Genomic DNA, 19,285 nt, shown 5'->3' with positions numbered 1-19,285 from the left:
CAGGTTGATGATATATTAAGCTATTTTGAATACTGTCAGAAGCCATTAAACCTGGAGAGGTTGTTTGGTAGCTTCGATGAGCTGTGAAAGATAATCACTTCTTCAAGGCCACCAACGGTGACTGTATCTCTGCAGAAATGAATGGCCCTGCCTGGCTTTGGACCGTCTCTTTCAAACCCAATCTGCTGTTGATCCTTCCACATATTACCGGAATGCTAATCTTCCTTTCAGCAGACTTGTGCTGGCAGCCTTTTAAAAGACTCATAGCTTCCTTCTGGTACGACACCAAACCGTGTTACCCACTGCCCATTGGGGACATTCCATCCGAGGTAGCTAAAAGAAGTAAACAGTGTGGTCCCCTCCAGAACATTCTGAAAATACAGATGAATCTGCAATCTTTTGCATGCCTGACTCCAATGTACTTTAATTAACACAGGTAATTAGGATGTGCAGTCTGCGTAATTCAGATCCCAAAACTCATTAACCTGCTCACTGTGGAAAAACCCATTTCATCATCTGGGTCATTTTTCAACTTATTTCTAGTCAAGCAAAACCACTAAGTGTACAAATGCAAGCACTGTTTGGCGTGACTGGCCGGATGGAGTTTGAGGTGAACACCTGACCCAGTACTTTGTGTCTCGTGTGCATCAGGCCAGCTGGTGTCAGGTACATGGAGTGCTGCTATGCCAGGTCAGTATAGAGGTGAGTTAGGATCTACAGTAGAGCAGTAGCCAAACACAGGCTTTGAGTCCCACTGCAGGAGCCACAGTTAGTGCTAGACACAGCACTGTGCCCATTTCCAAGTCATGATTCTGCAGTCAGTAGTTGCACCACTTTAGCTAAGTTAAGTGCAGTTTCTTTACATCTATACATATTGGATGGTTTTTACGTGAAATTTGGTGAACCCTGAAGAGTAGATTTTGAAATATCTCATATGTCCTGTATATGCATAATAGAATTGACAATATTTTATCCATCCATCCATCCATCCATCTTCAGCCGCTTATCCGGGTCGGGTCACAGCTCCAGCAGGGGACCCCAAACTTCCCTTTCCCGGGCCTACCAGATCTACCAGCTCTGACTGGGGGATCCCAAGGTGTTCCCAGGCCAGTGCAGAGATATAATCTCTCCACCTAGTCCTGGGTCTTCCCCGGGGCCTCTTCCCAGCTGGCCGTGCCTGGAACACCTCCCTAGGGAGGCGCCCAGGTGGCATCCTCACCAGATGCCCAAACCACCTAAACTGGCTCCTTTCGACGCAAAGGAGCAGCGGTTCTACTCCGAGCTCCTCAGGGATGGCTGAGCTTCTCACCCTATCCCTAAGGGAGACGCCAGCCACTCTCCTGAGGAAACCCATTTCGACCGCTTGTACCCGTGACCTAGTTCTTTCGGTCATGACCCATCCTTCATGACCATAGGTGAGGGTAGGAACGAAGATTGACCGGTAGATCGAGAGCTTTGTTTTCTGGCTCAGCTTTCTTTTCGTCACAACGGTGCGGTAAAGCGAGTGCAATACCGCCCCCGCTGCTCCGATTCTCCGGCCAAACTCACACTCCATCTTCCCCTCACTCGTGAACAAGACCCCGAGGTACTTGAACTCCTTCACTTGGGGTGAAATATTATAAGTATGAGTAGACCAACACAAATTATCATAGATATGGATTTCTAGATTTGTTGTGGAATAACACACTAGGATTTTTGAACACAACAACTTCAGGATGAATTGCATCCTATTTTTTTTTGTGATAACTAGCAGATACTACAATGCTACCGGGCTATAGAGGGCACCTGGAGCGCCCCTCCTTGAGCCCAAAAGAAAAAAGAGATAATATAAAATTATTTTAAAAAAAATTATCTGTCATACGCACATCCTGTCTTCATGTTGTAGCTGCGTTGGGGTGAAAGACTGGTTGCAGAAGGCAAGTCTAAGAAGCACTTTAAATAAAAAAAATGTGTGAAATACAATTTAACAAGCAGCATCTTTATGGACTCAGCTTGGGGCAACATTGGTTTTGCACAATGTTGTCGGGGACATTCCTGACTTCATTAAGATGGCGAGAGGTTTGCCACGCAGAAGAGCAAAATTCCTCTTTAAATAATCATAAATTAACATGTTCAACATATATGTATTTATATAATATATATGTAATAGAACATGTTTATTAGACTTTATTAGTCTTACATAAATACGACAGGACCCCAGTAAGCCTGGGATTAGCTTCCCAACAAAGAGGCCTGCAGGTATCTCCTGCCGTAGTCCCCTCCTTCGACTCTCACTAGCAGACAGACAATCACTCTGAAGAATAGAAGGATCAAGATATCTTGTTTCTGTCCACGTTTTGTCAGTAAAAGCCATTATAAGTTGGTGTGACCTTTGTTCTATCCTCACCAGAGCCTCCTCACAAAGACTATGCACACATAGGACACAGCAATCTTCATCCCAGGGAGGGGGATTCGCCATGAGCTGCGCACGCCACCACAGACTTTAAGCCCCAACGAGCAGCAGTTGTCAATGGGCACTACTACACACTGTACCTTGTTTTCGTTCAGGCTTAAACGGGAAGAAAAGTTTGCACAGGTAAAGCGTTGACCCCGATTGTCCCAATCATGCTTGGATCCGCTCTTGCTTCAGATCCAGGTCCTGCCTTGGGGCGTCCGGACAGAGCTCAGGCCAAGGGGCCGGGATAGTCTCCATGGCTTCGTCTTGTGCTCCTGTACTTCTACGGACTCTTCCCTTATCTACGGTACATGTGTCGGCTGTCCAGCCATGTGCCTCTTACCACTCAGGCCTCCCAGGGCTCAGCCCCTCATTGGGTGAGAGTGTGAGCGGGAGAAGGAACGGATTGGCAGCAGCTGAGAGTGTGGATATGAGCAGCCCCCTCCAATGCGTTTAACCCCGTCTGACAAGGCATAATCCCTGAGGATAAGCTTAAATCCATGCTGACCCCACCTGCTCTATCGCTCTCCCACTCCCACCTCACCTATCAACTCACTTCCATCCAAAAATATCATCATCCTTTTCTTTGTTTTGAAAGTTTTCTCAGTTGTCTCGTCCTCTTACTCCCTGATGCTGTTCCCTGGGCCCCCGCGCTCTCGCTCTATAGCACAGGTAGACTCTCCTGTTTACATGGAAACCTGACGGCCAGTCAGTCAAGGGCTGTCAAAGCGACACCAAGCTCCAAAGCGGATTGAGGGAGCCTTGTCAAACGACCTCCTGGGGTTTATTTTGGGCTCTCAGGGAGTCATAATGGAAAAGAAGGGCTCACTTGGCAGCCAAACGAGACACCAGACTGAGTGCGTACACAAGGATGCAACAACACTCAGTGCTCCAGTCTGAATCATGAACTCACATCAACATCTTAACATAAATCATTTTACATTTGGAAGCTGACCAACATTGCCTTTTTGAGGTCTATAATATTTGACTTATTTGAAAATAGATATTAATGTTTTTCCAAATATATATACTGAAACACTTTACTTTTAAATTTCTTAACACTCTTAATATCAGTCAATGGTATTGGACAAGGAGCAACACGTCTGTGGCCAAACCCTCTACCAAAAAGATTTTCTATTTAATAATTGATTGTCAGGTTTGTAAAACTGAGGTCCAATACAAAAAGTATTACTTAAAAGCTTGTGTTTACCAGAGAAAATTCCATTAATGTCTTGGACATACAGGGTCAGGCAAACAGAGCACGATGAACCACTAAATGGAAAGAAGGTGGCACCACAACAAACCTGCCCAGGGAGGACCAATACTTAAGGATCAGGCAGTGAGGCATTAATCATTGAGGCAACAGAGAGACCAAAGCCGTCTCTCAGGGAGCTGGAACGCTCCACAGAGGAGACGACCACAGAGAAGGTGGTTGACTACGAGTCGGAGTCACATGATGTTCAGGTTATGCACCCCCATTTAGTGCGCTAACACACATCTCAAGAGGCATGTGAACAATTTCTACCCTTGGCCAGCGATTTCATTTAAATGTGAAACCAGGTTTTATTTGGTAACAAACCCCAAAATAGGACGCAGTGATTGGCCATAATGACGTCAGATCCTTTTATAGAGAGGGACAATTGATTAGTGGCCAAATCACAAGAGGGTTTTAGAGAGTGATGCACTTGTGTATAAATATATAGCACACCAGCTAGTCAGAGGAGGCACTTCAGTTACTCTGACCAAACGAATGTGATTATGTTCCAACCAAACTTGTGACAATTAGACTGTTGAAATCATGGTACTTGTTTTCTGAGCAGAATCAAGGTCAAAAAAGCAGCAGAAACATGGAACATGAACATAAAAATGATGGTCATCATCCATTTTCACCCATTACTTCTACAACCTACTTCTAGAATCATAAATAACAATGTATGTGCAACAGTCACCAAATAAAGATAGTATCTTGAAACATTGGTCCAGAAAAACAAAATGAGACACTCGTCAGCTAGAAATCCGTTGCCATGGATACACATTTTGTACTGCAGTAAATCGGGGATGAGAAAAAAAGAAGCTCCCATGCTGTTTTGCCAAGTCACGCTTCACTGATGCAGTTGTGGTCTGACGGTGGTGTTCTTGGGCGGACAAAAGCTACGCAGCTTGGAGCTCTGTTGCTTATACCAATCACCAAAGAGTCTTCTTTTTCTTTCACTACGCTAATATGAGTTAACTTGACAAAAGTGTGCGAAGAACTGATAAAAGCAGATAAAAAGAAGAAGCTTAAATAGAAGCTGTGGCGAATGATTCATATTTCACATGCACATAACACTAATCGTAGCTGCATGTGATGGAGCGGTGGGACAGTATACAGGCATGAAAACGGGTCAAGGGTGGAAAAGGTGAGAAGGATATTACCCCTCAAGGGCAGGGGTTTTCAACTGGTTTTGTCCCAGGGATCATTTTTTGCGTACTGACGAGGGGGGGGGGGGGGGGGGGGGTTGACAACAACTAATAGAGGACAAGTCATTAAATACTCGTCATGCATTATATTGCATTGCATATAATGTGTGCTGGTCAACTAGTCTAAAATTAATTTTAGACACATTTTTGCGTAGTTTAGAGTGACAAATCGTACCAGCGTACTATGAAGTCAGAATGCGTATCAGGTTGGCAGGTCTGCTTATTGATGGACCACTTTACCTTCTGCCTTGTCAGTCCCCTCACCTCAAAATCGACCTCCTCAAAAACGCTAGCGTTAGCTAATAATTTTCCACCAGAGCTTTAGCTAGCTGGCCAACGTCGATGTGTTAAATGACTCTATTCATCAAGCTGTAGCTTAGCGTTAGCTAAGTCTATGTCAACAAAACTCCTGGGTAACTTAACTTAGATAGACCAGAAAATATTGAAATTATTGAAACCATCACTCACCCAGTTCCCAATTCACTGAATCTCGCGCTCCCTTCTGACAGGCGCACCTGTTCGCAGTTCACTGAATATGAATACCCCCCCCAAAAAAAAACCTCATCGAATCTACACGATTCACGTAGGTCACCTATTTTGGTTTCAAAACGGCGAATTTCGCCGAAAGGGGAGGGATTTTCATGCCTGAGTATAATGTGTGTTACATGTTGCATAGAGGTCAATAAGAGGGATGTCTATTATTTCTGTTATGCTCACTCCCTTTTGTGGTTGGATGCAGGTTTACAGATCTCTGAAAAAAAAACTGAGTTGTTAACTCAAAGTTAGTCACGCAGAGGAGGGGGACGGTTACTATAGCCAAGTTCTGAGGGTGTATACTACATGTGTCTAAATGTCCCTGAGCAGCCTGTTCCCGGCTGGAGTGATTGTGTGCCGCATGTCATTGCTCTACTCTCTTTTTCCACATCTCCTCTTTCTTCCTCCACTATCATCACATGGGTCACATGGGTGCCCTCTAGTGGGCCCCTGCAGACGTGATGATGCGTTTCCCCATAATATGAATCAGTCCGCCGCATGCTGTCTAAGTGGTAAATTGATCTGTAACCAGCGCTGTTATAACATCCTAATCAACAGTTAGCTCACATTGTTTATTTTCCTCGGTAGCTATGAAACATTGCTGCCTGCAAGGAGGTGCGCTATCTATGAGGACGCTCATAGTCATGTATGCTTACCAGATTACACCTGTATGGTGTGCACTGCAATAAACAGCTAGTTGGTTGACAAAAAGTGACTCAATTGTGCTGGGATATTAATGTTAACACAGCGCAAGAGAGAGTACACAACTGCTGCACTGGTGCATACATGGACATGTGTGTGTGCGCATATGTAACCTGGGATACCTTTGAACACAACAGATACGGATACAAATGTCCATTAAAATCTTGGGAGATCACTGACTACAGCAGAAAACCCACAAGAGGGCACTGTAACACAAGCGGTGTGATGAGAGGTGATCCCTGGCCGGATCAGACCGCAGAGAACTGGGGCGGTTTACCGCCATGCAGCCGGAATATGAAGACGCTTTCCATCATCTCTACAGTGCAGCGCCGAGAGTCTGATGAAGAGGAGTACTCCTCCTCAGTTCACCACAGGTACCTTTGCTGTCAAAATGTTGTGGCTTACATGTCATACACAGCAGCTGTAATGATGTGATTTCCTCCATGCAAAACATTCACCATGGCACAATGACAAATGTACCAGAGCACCAGAGCTTAGAGTAGACATGTTTGCCTGGAGACCGATCACGGACATACAAACACCTGGCAACATACTCAGTGTCTGCAGGAACACAGCGATAAAAGAGACTACTGAGGTGACAAGAAAGAGAATATTAACCTGATCAGACTGTAGCTTTGTGGCTGTGCGTCAATGTCTCAGGGGAAAGGTACGCGATAAATATAACATTGACAGCTGTCGCAGGGCCCGCAGATGTCCAATATTATGTCCAAATCGAAAGTGTTTTATCAGGAGATCTGGGACAAGTCAACTTTGACCCTCAGGCTCATCACCAGCATCATCAGAAAATATTATTTGTAAAAGCTGTTTATCTTTGTCTAATATTAAATGTGTTTGTTGATCTGAAACCACTAAGTGTGACAAATATGTAAATAAATAAGAAACACTGAAGGGGAAAATATTCTTTCTGTACATGGGATCTCCAGAACGAAGGCAAATACTTTCTCACAGCACTGTAAATCTGTCACATGAAGAAGACCTTACAGATAAGAGAGGGATTACTCCCTCTGAACCGCTGGTTGACTTTAAAAGCAAGAAAATTGCTGAATGACCTCAATTGAATGAGTGTATGTTTTAAAACTTACTTACCTACTTAAAGGAGGACACGAGTTGTTATTTCAGTGCCTTCACAGAAAGGGGTGGATTTATTTAACTGGGAAAGGCGGGCAAAGTAGAGACCATGGATTTTATTTTGTGGTTAAAAGAAATATTTCTTTGGGAGGATTTGGGAGTGTCACAGTGTTGACTGTATTGATTGTATTGACTGTATTGTCACAGTGTTGACTGTATTGACTGTAGTGTCACAGTGTTGACAGTGTTGACTGTATTTAACTGTATTAAAATATATAAAACAATATTTTATATTGTTATATACAGTGTTGACTGTATATAACAATATAAAATATAACAATTTTATATTGTTATATAAAAAAGTGCTCTGGAAATCAATTGTGTGCTGAATTTACCACGATGATATGAAATAAGTGCTGAATTTGTACTCTGAACAGGCTTGTTGGAGCACATTACAAAAGTAACAAACCTGTTTTTTTTCCTGTTTTGTAAAGATATCGTATCTCAGCAGGAAGAGATCGTTTTCTTATATTTGAAGTTGTCACACATTTGACCACATCCCAGTTTGTTTTCATCTCACCTGCATTTACTAACTCTCCTGTCATTTCAGATCCTCCCACATCATCAGCTCTTTACCCTCACCTGCTTCTCCTTGCCCTTCTCACCTGCAGCACATCCCCTTGTCAGCCACTCACTATTTAAGCCTGCAACATTCTGTTGTTCCCTGCCAGATTGTCTTGCTTGCGAGCGTTTCTAAATGAGGCCGATATCCTTCTGTTCTGACCTAGCCTGCCTTTTGCCCATGAATTCCCTGCCTGGTCCTTGTCGGATTTATTTGCCTGTCTAATTGCCATCCTGGTTCTGACCCCGTCCAGTTTTAGTCTACGGATTCTCTGCCTGCCCCTCTGGATTTGTTTGCCTACTGACGGATCTCCCGGTTTTGACCTTGCCTGAACTTTTACTAAAATCCACCTCGCTCTCCCACCATTGTCAGAGTCGTGCTTTTGGGTTCCTTCGTGCACCAGTAACCGTTACAGAACTAAGCAAAGAACCTGGCCACTTTTTTATCTTGATATATAGTAGCTGTTTTTGTCATATTATATTTTCTTATTTATGAGCTATTTTTATCATTCTAAACTAGAATGTGGTGTTAGTGCCAGTCATAAAAAGCTTATACGAGTTCAAAAGGCCATCTCCGTATTATATGACATCATGAGAAAGTGTTGAGCTGTGAGTATATTCACAACTAAAAATAATCCATGGAGCTCAGTGTAGTACTGCAAAAACCAAAGCTGACCTATAAGCGGGAAAAGGGGAAACCGTGCATCCTACCGTGGCTGTAGCTGACCCCCGGGCTGAGGCTGGACGGGCTGGCCACAAGCTCCCTGCTGGGCGTTTGAAGGCCCGCCTCCTTCTCCTTCTCTTTGTCCCGCTCCTTCACCTGGCGCTGGCTCATCCTGCTCGGTGTCAGAAGGATGGTGTCATCCGCGCAACCTACTGCAGCTGCAGAGAGAGAGGGGCAGCCACGGCAGGAAAGATCAGACATGTTGCCTTCTTATATCACATCAGAGAACATCTACAGATAGTTTCTCCTGGAGACTCTGTTAGGCGCGCCCGTTTCCTAGCACATTTTGATATTGTGTGCAACTTTTGTTTTCATCCTTGCCTTATGATTGTGTGACTGTCCCCTATCACTACACCTTGTTTGCCTAGTGCTAATGAAGCGAGCAGGCTAGCAGGTCCTCATGAGCTTTTTGCAGTAGACCAAATATAAATAAAATGAGAACACATTACTTTGTGGCTGCTGAGCTCCAATCCACCTGGGCATGCAAAACAGTCGGTGCCTCCATACCAAACACAGGATATGTTGAATATCGTTCTTAGAATAACAGCCATGACACGATTTAATGCAATCAACCATACAGCCCTAGATGACATTATACAACATCTGAAGTCATCCTCCTGTTGTTTAGATATTTTTCCAACACAAAAATATCAAAAATATTTCAAACTGCATGACTAGTGATCTCTCATGAATGGTAAACCCATCCCTGCTCTCAGGTGTCTTCCGACAAGCCCCAAAAACTGCTGTTGTGTAAACCACTTCTAAAGAAGGCTAATTTTTCCCAAAAAATTATAATAAAAAAAGAATTAAAGGCCAATATCAATCGTGCTGTTTTCAAGTAAAACAATTGAAAAGGCGTTTTTTCAACAGCTAAACTACTTCTTTGCCACAAATAACGGTTTTGATCTCTTCCAGTCAGGCTTTCGACAGCACCACAGTACTGAAACTGCTCTTGTTAAGGTTTTCAACAAGATCCACTTAAACACAGACAATGGCGGAGTAAAACTATTACTGGATCTCAGCGCACCGTCTGACACGGTCGATCATGAGATACTATTGGACAGACTAATCAACTGGGTGGGACTCTGGCACAGCATTTAAGTGGTTTGAATCCTACTTGAAAGACAGATAATACTTTGTGTCTTTAGGTAATAATCCAATACAGGGGCTGGGTGAATGCATTGAACAAGTCAACAACTGGATGCGTCAAAACTGTCTTCAATTAAACAAAGATAAAAACAGTAATGTCTTTTGGTAAAAAGGATGAACGATTGAAAGTCAGTGCTGAGCTACAATCACTGCTGGTAAAAACCACAAACCAAGCCAGGAATCGAGGTCTAATTATTGATTTGTACCTCAACCAGATTTGGAAAAACCTGTCAATGCATTTATCTTCAGTAGACTCACCCACTGTAACGGCGTGTTTACCTGTTTCAGTAAAAAGTCAGAACGCTACAGTTGATGCAGAACGCTGCAGCTCAACTCCTCACAAGGACCAGGAAAGTGGATCACATCACACCAGTTTCTGATCTGCCGATACCTTACGAACCGCCACGAAGCCTTAGGTCGTCTGGGATTGGTCTACTTTCTGTTCCCAGAATCAAAACTAAACATGGAGAAGCAGTTTTTATGCTCCAGATGTCTGGAACAAAGTCCCAGAAAGCTGCAAGTCTGCTCATTTAAATCCAGACTTTTCTGTTGACTTTAATTGACCATTTAAAGAAATTCTTAAAACTAGACTGTAAAAGTTATGCTATTTTTAGTTTAACATACTTTTTAAATTGTTTTAATGACAGTTTAAGTACACAGAACCATGGAAAAATAAACATGGGAGACACAGGAGCGTTTGTCGGAGGCAGCTCTCTGCCTTCCCTGAGAACACCCGCACTGACCCTTCCCCTGACGGCGAGCACAGCCCTTAGCCTTCCTTTAAAAGGTCACTTGCTTACCGGAGGTGACATGGTGCTCTCTCAACTCTGCGTGGTGCTGGTAGGGGTAAAGGGTGGAGACCAAAAAATAAAAGTACAAGAGGGGAGGGGGGGGGCATCCACCATGTGTTGTTGACCAGATGTTGGAGGACGGATGGGATGGATGGTATTGGGCAGCATCACATCAGGGCAGCAGGAGGAGTAGAAGCCACACAGGACAACAACAAAAAAGAGGAGACAAAAGACAAAACAAAAGAAAAAAAACATTAGTGTAACTGAGGACACAATTGGACACAGTCAACAGGTCGGGGCATTGGCAGATATAATGACAGGGGAGAGATAATGACAGAGGAGTGTCTCTTGCCTAAACATCGGCACGTGCACACACACACACACACACACACACACACACACACACACACACACACACACACACAGACACACACACACACAAACCAAATTGTTTGACCGTCTTTTTACATTGACCCCATGATACCATTTTAGAAAACGTGTCATAAATATCTTCTTACAATTCATCCTAAAAGTGCCAGAGTTTGTAAACATCTCGTTACCATCCATAGAATAGTTATTGAGAGGTTTAACTCAAACCAAAGTCATTAGGATGCATCATATGGGAAACAAAAATATTATTTTTGTCAGCGCAGGTTATCAGTTCTTAAGTTAACTTTTACATTTTGGTTGTCAATAAATGCCTTGTTCAGGGTTCAATTGTACTTCTCTCCATCCTCAAACCAAGATGGCAACAGCCACAAATCTTTGTGTTGTACTTTGAATTCGTACTATTAATTCGATGTCACTATTCATGTGTCTCCTGCATTATCATTTACTGAATAAATTCTGTGGGCAAATTCTCTGTCCACATTCACTACTATTATTGTACTAGTATTAAAGACACATTCCTTTTACGGTTCTTTTATCTAAAAAAGATGTAAGCACATAACCACCCAAAAATGTTATTGGGTCCAGCCCACGGCGCATCAAAAGCAGCCGTCACTGGCCAGATGTTGAGCTCTGGCTCCAAATACCTCCGCTCAGCAGCTGGACAGAAAAAGGCTCTCTTCAAGTGTACTCACCATGCCATGTGAGCAACGCATCAGCAGCAGTTAATGCACTCAACCTGCAGAATATTCTAAACCTCTTCACAGGCGACATGTGGCATTTGTGGAAGTATCCATTTCACACGAACCTGGCACATGATGGCAGTCCGTGTGGCTGAAAACTGACGTCACAGTCATACCTGAAACGACGCCAGATGCCCTAATTGGACATGGCTCACTTAATCAGGAAGGGGAAAGCAGAATGCTGAGTCCCCATTGGCTAGGGACCTTAGCAACTGTCGGACAGGATAGACAATACTAAGAGCTGCTTACAATGAGGAGAAAGGATTAAGTAACTCTCACTGAGCGTCAGAGGTCGATTAACAAGGCTTTGTGGGAGAGCCTGGAGAGGGGTTTTCTTATTTAATCTTGGCTCGGCTCATTTTCCTCGCATTTCCTCGATGGGAAAGTTGGCCACTCAATGAACTGGGGTCACAGGGGCACGGAGATAAGCAGAGTTTGGAAATAGCTCACATGTTGAAATAACCATCCAGAAAAAACACAGCCTGAGCTAGTCCCAAAACAAGAGCATCACTACGGCTTTAAGAATTAAAATGAATCATTTCAAACTGCTTTCTTGGCTACACATTGACAATCAAGCCACTAGGAGCATGACAGGCCAATCAAAAGTTGGTTTGTTCAATATCTAGACTGACTAGAGACATTGAATGTTGCCAATGTTCCAACAGAGGCAGGTCATATTCTTTGGCAAACTCCTACCTTCCACTTCCAAAAAAGAATAGAAGGGCTGTGCGAAGGAGTCAACAGCAATGGGCCTGTGACACAGCCTACTCATACCACATGGGGCTTGACCCCAAACCTCGTATCATATTCATCTGCATCATCTGCAATTTCCTCAAGCTTCAGGCAAAGTTTATGCCCACAGGCGATTGAGAATGTGTGGGTGGTGGCGCAGCTTCCTTACATCTCAACAATACAACACATGAAGGTAGAAGGAGCCAGAGCATTACTTTTAGTTGTGTTCAAATGTGCAATCGGATCAGCGATGGACTGTTCGGGGGTGTCAAGTTCAATTGCACAGAGGTTCGAGTCCGGGACGGTACTAAAATGATTTCTCTTGAGAATGAATGTAAGCCCGGACACAGCCGGTCCCTCGCAGTTGGGATTCTAGTGTGTGAGTGTCTAGCGCGTGTGGAAGACGAGAACGCCAGAGAATGTCTTATGTCGTCAGAGAGGGAGTGGTCCATGTTCATTTTGGTTGAAGGGGCACAGTTCAGGCATTATATCTACTCACAGAGAACCAATACACAATTCTCTAGTTGGATTGGATTGACGGCTGGAGTAGATCGATTAAGCTGGTGCTGGGTGCCCTGGGCTTTCAAGGGTCCATCCTGTTACATAGAATGTTAGGGCATCCCAAACCGTTATGCAGGACATTTCTGAAGGAGACTTTGAATTAAATAATAATTGGAGGTTTTTAATGAGTTTTTGGTTTTATGCCTGAAATAATATTTGTGAATGACAAGCTTAAGAGACAAAAACTATTTGTTCTATCACAAATAAATGATCAAGCTGCAAGCTTTTTGGGTGTCTTAAGAAAGGCAGATGTTACCCGAATGAGACTACAAAACCTCCTCACGACTCCTCAGGTCCACCTTCCGCTTTGTGTTGGAGGTGGTTATGTGATCATTTTGTTTGTTTGTGGTATGGTTTATAGTTTATTTGTGAAGATTATCTTACCAGAAATAAACATTGGCTCTGGTTATAAACACTGCGCTTATTTTCTGCAATAATCCAAAATGGGATACATTCCAGTTAGACTCATTTGTCAATTAATAAATGTGTTATTATTTTATAGAATCATGTGGTGAATAACATGAATAACATACATTTCAACATACATGTGTATAATTTAAATTTAAAAGACTCTCTGGCAGCTTAAAATGACATGCTGCCAATCCAATCCATGCCATTCCAGTAAAGCCCATACATCTACCATCAAGAGCCGTCAAACACAACCAGTCTTTTTGTTACACAGCAGAAGAACTTGGAAGACCCAGTTTTAGATTTGATTGTGCAATCATGGCATTGCCTCTCTGATTTCACTGCAATGACATCATTAGATTTTGTATGAGTAACAGGGGGGCCACTGCAAAAAAGTGTGCATCCCCCCCCCCTCTCCCTGGTCGGCCGAACCGTTTCCCCGACTGTCCCCGACTGCCCCCCCCCTCTCCCTGGTCGGCCGAACCGTTTCCCCGACTGTCCCCGACTGCCCCCCCCCCCCTTCCCCGAAGTTGTAAACCTAGGGAAACCACTGAATTGGGTTGAAAGTTTTAGGTGTGTATCACCGCATGCATATCAGGCAACGTTCACTGGATTAACAGACGATGGCATCGTCAACAAAAGCTTGTTTGGTGGACGAGGGGGGAAACCGATAAGGCTGGTTTTTAGGACAAGGTGACATTTTGCTCTGCGTAGGGGGAATTCTGTCTCCCTTTTATCTGGCTTGCAGACCAAAGCTGACAGCACGCTGTGTCAATGACCTCACATACAAGGACAGTGGAGGAGATTCTCTCCACTAATGATGAAATATCTCAAATGTTGTCTGAGGTACGGACATAAAGCAAAGACAGAGCAGGGAGAAATAGCGCTAAATATTTTCCTCTCATTTTGAGAGAAGATGATGCTGTGGTTTAATTGAAACGTTTTTTTTTTTTTACTTTTTTATGATTCATTTACCAGTAAAAATGCTTCCATTATCTGTGCCCGATTTTCAATTGATCAAGCTGGTGTGACGGACGGGGATGGAGCCCTTCACCCAGATGTTCCTTTCTGGAGGTTTGATGTACACACCGTTACAAAGTGAGAGTGAAGTGCTTGTAATCACACCATACCGTAGCACCTTTTCTAGTTAACAAGGTTAATCACCCTGTCAGCTGCCAATAGCCCCTATCCACCCGGGGCTTTCAGCTCCCATTCATGCTTTTGACCCCCAGCTTTCACAAATCTGGTAACTGGACCTAGCACACATTTGGAACCATTGCCCCTAGCCTGAATTTAATCCCTAACATTAAGGGAGCATGTCGGCTTTATCATCTAGACTAGACATGCTAATCAACCGCTGCATAACTAAGAGCAGCTTGATAAAAACACTTGCATCCTTAAACTATCTTTTGAAGTTTAATATGATTGTGTTTTACCTGTTTGGATGAGCTCTGATAGATGGACTGGTCTAAAAAAGTACAGCTAAAAGTAAACCGGATCAATCAACAACAAGGACAGCGCAAGATGTTTGACCCTTGATCAATTTTCATGTTTTTTCAATGACTGAAATATTGGTCAACTTCTCTTTTCCAGGATAAGTGTGAATCATGTTCTCTGAACTAAGCTGTGTAATGTCCTCTGGTATCTTCATTTATTTCCTTATACATTGCCACACTTCCACATGTTACATCACGCTCAACACAGGCTTAGCATAGTCGTTCAAAATTCATCACAAAGTTTTATTAACCCACAGCCAAACTCCATCAAGTAATTACAACAAATTGACCATACATACTGTATATGGTTAACAGAAAATACCCTCATTTCCTCTTAACAAAGCCTTTAACTCAGCACACTGTCTCTGGCCCTGAGAGGATGAAGAGTGCTTACGAAGGATAAAATGCAATGACATATTACATAATGTTTAAACATCACTCGCAGCAAATTTATGACCCAGTTTATTTTAGCAGCAGGAAAAACAGGGATAACAACAACAATTGTTTTGTTTGTTTTGCTTTATCTGAAGGGCCATTTATTGACATTGACATTTATTCAGCTTTGAATCAAAACATGTCAATATGAAGTCAAAACATAAATGCTGGTCTCTGAGGTGACTGGGGAAAGATGAAGAAAAGAATTTGGAAAGGAGGTTCATAGAGAACAAGAGCACGGTGCTTGTCTTGTGCGGAGTAGCAGTCGATTGTTGTCTTTGGAACATTTCATGAACAAAAAGAAAAAATGATCATGACGGTCATAGGTCTAGTTCTCTAAGAGGTAGAATCCTCATTACAACCCCAAGAGAATGTCATCCTTTATTTCCTGCATGAAGGAAAGCACTAACCACAAACTCCTGACATCAAAACAAGGCAGAAGGCAGCTGGAGCTGGTTACAGTGAAAATACTCAGCTTCCTCAGTAGGGCTAAGGGAAAGCACGAGGATAACCTTCATCACAAGTTACAATTAAACTCACCCATGTTCAACGCCACTTGAAAGCTAAAGTTATGTTACTACTGCAAAAGCTATTTTCTTGAGTGAGTCTTCTGACCACAGCACTGACGTATGATGATTATAAGACCTGAAAGAAAATGTAATGACGACAAAACAGTGAGTGTTTTGTAAAATTTTGCCAAGCAAAACATTCAACAATTCAACGGTGTCATTCTTGCCTTGCTAACAGCTTACAGTGCAGCCGAGCGCCAAAAACACTGTGTGTGGGCCAGCATGTAGGTAGTGTGAGAGGCTTCACCCATCAGAGACCTGACACATCGGTCAGCAGGGTTCAGGCAGGCAGGGGGGGCTGTATGGAGGCAGAGACCCTGGGAGACACCCTTGTGGTGGCTGAGTAACAGCCGGACTGGAAAGATAACACGCACCATCAGGAAACATCTGATCGCGCGGTCACAGAGAGGATGGCCAGAGCCAACTCTGTTGGCCAAAATACTGTCCAAAGTAACGGCTGAGCCAAGGTAGTAAAGAGCATCCACTCAATTCAACAGAATGCAGGAGGTACAAAAAAAATGCACTTTCACATACTGACGTGGTTGTCGCAAGTACTAAGATCCTTTGCATCTCAGCGCTCTGGCGACCTCGCTGCAGAGATAAATATACGACCACGTGGAAAACAAACCTACAATCAGTCATGTGAATTTATATGAAGGAATTATTGATAGTGCAACACGAAAAAAGGCAACAGTAAATAGACTTTGTCAAAACTATTGCTATTCATTACCTTACTTTTAGTTGGGGACTAATCACACTTTGAGGGATATAAACATTTTTACCATGGACAGGTAGCTATGGGAGAGCACTGATGTGCAGACAACGGGCACAGGATCACTGGATACGAACGCTCAAACATGGCGGTTCTCAGGACACTTCTGCTATGATATAATTAGCTTTGTTTTATGTTGGCTGACATATGGACGTTACAGAGAGAGCTGAAGACATCCTCAGGAAGTCATAATCTAAAAATAAGTGTATTATGTCTGTGTGTGGAGATGCGACTGCGCTATGACTCAGAGGATGTGTCCTTCGGAAGGTGTGTCTCACAGTTTGTAATCCTCTGGTACAGAACAAATATGTACAAATGTCAAGGTCGGTGACACCTGACGTGCACGCCCCCTGACTGCAATTGCAGTTATGAAGATATAATGCCATTTCGTGGTGCTATTTTTAGGTTTAGTGTTAGCGGGTTCAGCCTTGGATTGGTGAGTCCTTGACTTTAGCCTATAGCATCACGGCGTGGACATGGACAGTAGACATTCCACTTGTTGTGATGTAGATTTTGTCAGAAGAGGGTGAACGTGTGAGCGCTGTGCAGACGTCCACTTCCACTTTTCTCTGAATACTTACTTTTCTCTAATTAAGGTTACTTGGCCACTAATATTAAGGGTCCTTTGGTTAATAGGACTGAAGATTTAAAATACAGTGTTCCCCCTATTATAACAGGGGGTCTGAAATAAAAAATAAAACACATTATATATCTATTTCTCCCACACACGGCAGTTCTGCACTGACACATGTGCGAATAATATTATAAATACGTTAAAAGAAATGGCTGTAAATGGGGTTTGTACTACAAAAAATGTATTTCATTTCTGCTACAGATACAGTGGGGCAAAAAGGTATTTAGTCAGCCACCAATTGTGCAAGTTCTCCCACTTAAAAAGATTGGAGCGGCCTGTAATTTTCATCATAGGTACACGTCAACTATGAGAGACAAAATGAGGAAAAAAAATCCAGGAAATCACTTTGTAGGATTTTTTATGAATTTATTGGTCAATTATGGTGGAAAATAAATATTTGGCCAATAACAAAAGTACATCTCAATACTTTGTTATATACCCTTTGTTGGCAATGACAGAGGTCAAATGTTTCCTGTAAGTCTTCACAAGGTTGTCACACACCGTTGCTGGTATTTGGCCTATTCTTCCATGCAGATCTCCTCTAGAGCAGTGATGTTTTGGGGCTGTCGATAGGCAACATGAACTTTCAACTCCCTCCAAAGATTTTCTATGGGGTTGAGATCTGGTGACTGGCTAGGCCACTCCAGGACCTCGAAGTGCTTCTTACGAAGCCACTCCTTCGTTGACCGTGTGGTGTGTTTTGGGTCATTGTCATGCTGAAAAACCCAGCTACGTTTCATCTTCAATGCCCTTGCTGATGGAAGGAGGTTTTCACTCAAAATCTGACGATACATGGCCCCATTCATCCTTTCCTTTACACTGATCAGTCGTCCTGGTCCCTTTGCAGAAAAACAGCCCCAAAGCATGATGTTTCCACCCCCATGCTTCACAGTAGGTATGGTGTCCTTTTATGCAACTCAGCATTCTTTCTCCTCCAAACACAACGAGTTGAGTTTGTACCAAAAAGTTATATTTTGGTTTCATCTGACCATATGACATTCTCCCAATCCTCTTCTGGATCATCTAAATGCTCTCTAGCAAACCTCAGACGGGCCTGGACATGTACTGCCTTAAGCAAGGGGACACGTCTGGCACTGCAGGATTTGAGTCCCTGGCGGCGTAGTGTGTTACTGATGGTAGCCTTTGTTACTTTGGTCCCAGTTCTCTGCAGGTCATTCACTAAGTCCCCTCGTGTGGTTCTGGGATTTTTGCTCACCGTTCTTGTGATCATTTTGACCCCACGGGGTGAGATCTTGCGTGGAGCCCCGGCTCGAGGGAGATTATCAGTGGTCTTGTATGTCTTCCATTTGTGGGAGCACAGTTGCTTTCTTCACCAAACACCAAGCTGTTTACCTATTGCAGATTCAGTCTTCCCAGCCTGGTGCAGGTCTGCAATTTTGTTTCTGCTATCCTTTGCCAGCTCTTTGGTCTTGGCCATAGTGGAGTTTGGACTGTGACTGTTTGAGGTTGTGGACAGGTGTCTTTTATACTGACAAGTTCAAACCGGTGCCATTAACGAGTGGAGGACAGAGGGGCCTCTTAAAGAAGAAGTTACAGGTCTGTGAGAGCCAGGCATTTTGCTTGTTTGTAGGTGACCAAATACTTATTTTCCACCATAATTGACCAATAAATCCATTAAAAATCCTACAATGTGACTTGTGACTTTTTTTTCCCATTTTGTCTCTCATAGTTGAAGTGTACCTATGATGAAAATTACAGGCCGCTCCAATCTGTTTAAGTGGAAGAACTTGCACAATTGGTGGCTGACTAAATACCTTTTTCCCCCCACTGTATGTGTGAAAGAGGACGGAGAGAAAAAATGAAGCCTTGTATGGCCCGACAGGAAATCCATGAAGAGATCATTGTCAGCAGCAGGGCGCATTTGTGACACTGGAATAAACTGGAGCAATCCCACTGGCTTTCTGTTTGTCATCCCCCCTCCCCATTGCAACATGAGACCTAATGAAGCCGCGACAGTGACTGTGAAGAATTCAAAATAAAGAATGCCTATTGCTAGTGGGGTCTACAGTAGTTTGGACAATAT

The 19,285-nt window shown here is 43.3% G+C and overlaps 1 protein-coding gene across 12 annotated transcripts in view; it reads right to left on the bottom strand.

Moving 5' to 3' along the window:
• Positions 1–19,285, bottom strand: part of osbpl8 (oxysterol binding protein-like 8) — a 67,542-nt gene that overhangs the window by 25,712 nt on the left and 22,545 nt on the right. For 10 of the 12 annotated variants that reach the window (XM_078101067.1, XM_078101069.1, XM_078101070.1 and 7 more), the window contains 2 exons: positions 10,514–10,550; positions 8,552–8,722 (listed from right to left, as the gene is read on the bottom strand). In XM_078101067.1, coding sequence (XP_077957193.1) covers positions 8,552–8,722; positions 10,514–10,550 — 208 coding nt within the window. Of the gene's footprint in view, positions 1–2,532; positions 2,739–8,551; positions 8,723–10,513; positions 10,551–19,285 lie in introns of those variants that run through there. The other 2 variants (XM_078101075.1, XM_078101078.1) reach the window with 2 other exon arrangements.

The sequence above is a fragment of the Gasterosteus aculeatus genome, chromosome 4 (genome assembly GCF_964276395.1).
Source record: "Gasterosteus aculeatus chromosome 4, fGasAcu3.hap1.1, whole genome shotgun sequence".
NCBI classification, from domain to species: Eukaryota; Metazoa; Chordata; class Actinopteri; order Perciformes; family Gasterosteidae; genus Gasterosteus; species Gasterosteus aculeatus.
This window is presented reverse-complemented; position numbering and strand designations above follow the sequence as displayed.